Source organism: Penaeus monodon, chromosome 21 (assembly GCF_015228065.2).
Source record: "Penaeus monodon isolate SGIC_2016 chromosome 21, NSTDA_Pmon_1, whole genome shotgun sequence".
Classification (NCBI taxonomy): domain Eukaryota; kingdom Metazoa; phylum Arthropoda; class Malacostraca; order Decapoda; family Penaeidae; genus Penaeus; species Penaeus monodon.
Window position 1 is genome coordinate 38,375,924 of NC_051406.1, and position 1,277 is coordinate 38,377,200.

Below are 1,277 nucleotides of genomic sequence, written 5' to 3' on the forward strand. Positions count from 1 at the left end.
TATAAATAATGGTAGCAATAGTGATTTTTTAAAACTATGAACATATCGCTTAATTTGCAATGCTGCTTTTATCAATGTTCTCGTAGATTTTCCTCTCAGCGAACTAATATTTAAATCCCATACCAAATCTCAGACTAATTAGGTCTGTCAGATTACTAGAAGACATCCTCTGACATGATTCAGTTCACTCATTAATAACAATCAATAGAAATAACATCTTGATATTTTCCCGCCAATTTACACATACGTCACCGCCGAGGGAGCAAATTGCGTAAAACGAACATTCTAAAGTTCTTCACATTCTACGCAATATCCACATTTTGATCGCGATTGGTTACGCATTTTGCTTTTTGGCGAATGGCGGCGTGTCACTTGTAATATAAGTAAAACGTTTATATTGCGCAGGATGTTCGTGTATAGAAAGTATGTTTACGGTCAGCAGCTGGACCAACTACGTCTGTTTAATTTGTCAACGATGATGACCTCGAGAAGGAGTCCGCAGTAGATTCTCTGCCGTCCAGATACTTATATAGGAGCGAAAATGGCGGAAATAAGGACTAAGGATATAGAGGAACTCCTCACGTTTTTCGGGAAGAGCACATACAGAGCAAGAGAAAGTAGTGCCACGGTGGGTTGAAGTGTAACATGTGTTGTGTGTAGTTGGCAGTGGTGGGCGGTGCCATTATAATTCTAGGAGGAAAAGTACGTAAAGGAATTCTCCCGATAAGAGGGATGCGTCCTTCATTCCATCCTCGAGTGTTGCCTGAACCCGGAATGATGCTAGATGGAGGGAGGGATGCAGCTTGGCCTATATGAAAGAAGGAGAGTAAATGTCCATTTGTGTGAATCTGGAAGGAAAAACTGAGACTGTTTTGTTTGTTTGTGCTTATGGTATTCTTATGACCTAAAGTAAATGTGAAATGATGTAAAGGAATATTTCCAATTTTAGTTAAAATTTAGTAAAGGAATATAAAATTCATGTAAAACATGTATTTATTAAACAATTATAATAGAAAGTGAGAGTTCATCGGAAAGATAGTGTGTATGAATTTGTAGAGTTATTTTAGTATGATGTGTGTGACTCTTGTCATCCAGAAAGCTTTAATTATTTCCCAAGTGTATTTAAGAGTTATAAGAGTGAATATGTAAAGAGTTATTTTAGTATGGTATCTGTTACTCTTGTCACCCAGAAAACTAATTATTTTCCAAGTGTATTTTGAAATCTTTTGTTTGCTATGAAAAAGTGCTGTTTTATTATCCTTTTCAAAAAGAAATGT

The 1,277-nt window shown here is 36.3% G+C and overlaps 1 protein-coding gene across 1 annotated transcript in view; it reads left to right on the forward strand.

Moving 5' to 3' along the window:
* Window positions 1–409: 409 nt before the first annotated feature.
* Window positions 410–1,277, forward strand: part of LOC119586666 (myotubularin-related protein 14-like) — a 27,384-nt gene continuing 26,516 nt past the window's right edge. Inside the window, exon 1 of the mRNA XM_037935404.1 lies at window positions 410–628. Within this exon, the coding sequence (XP_037791332.1) occupies window positions 542–628 (87 nt within the window). The 5' untranslated portion in view covers window positions 410–541. The remainder of the gene's footprint in view (window positions 629–1,277) is intronic.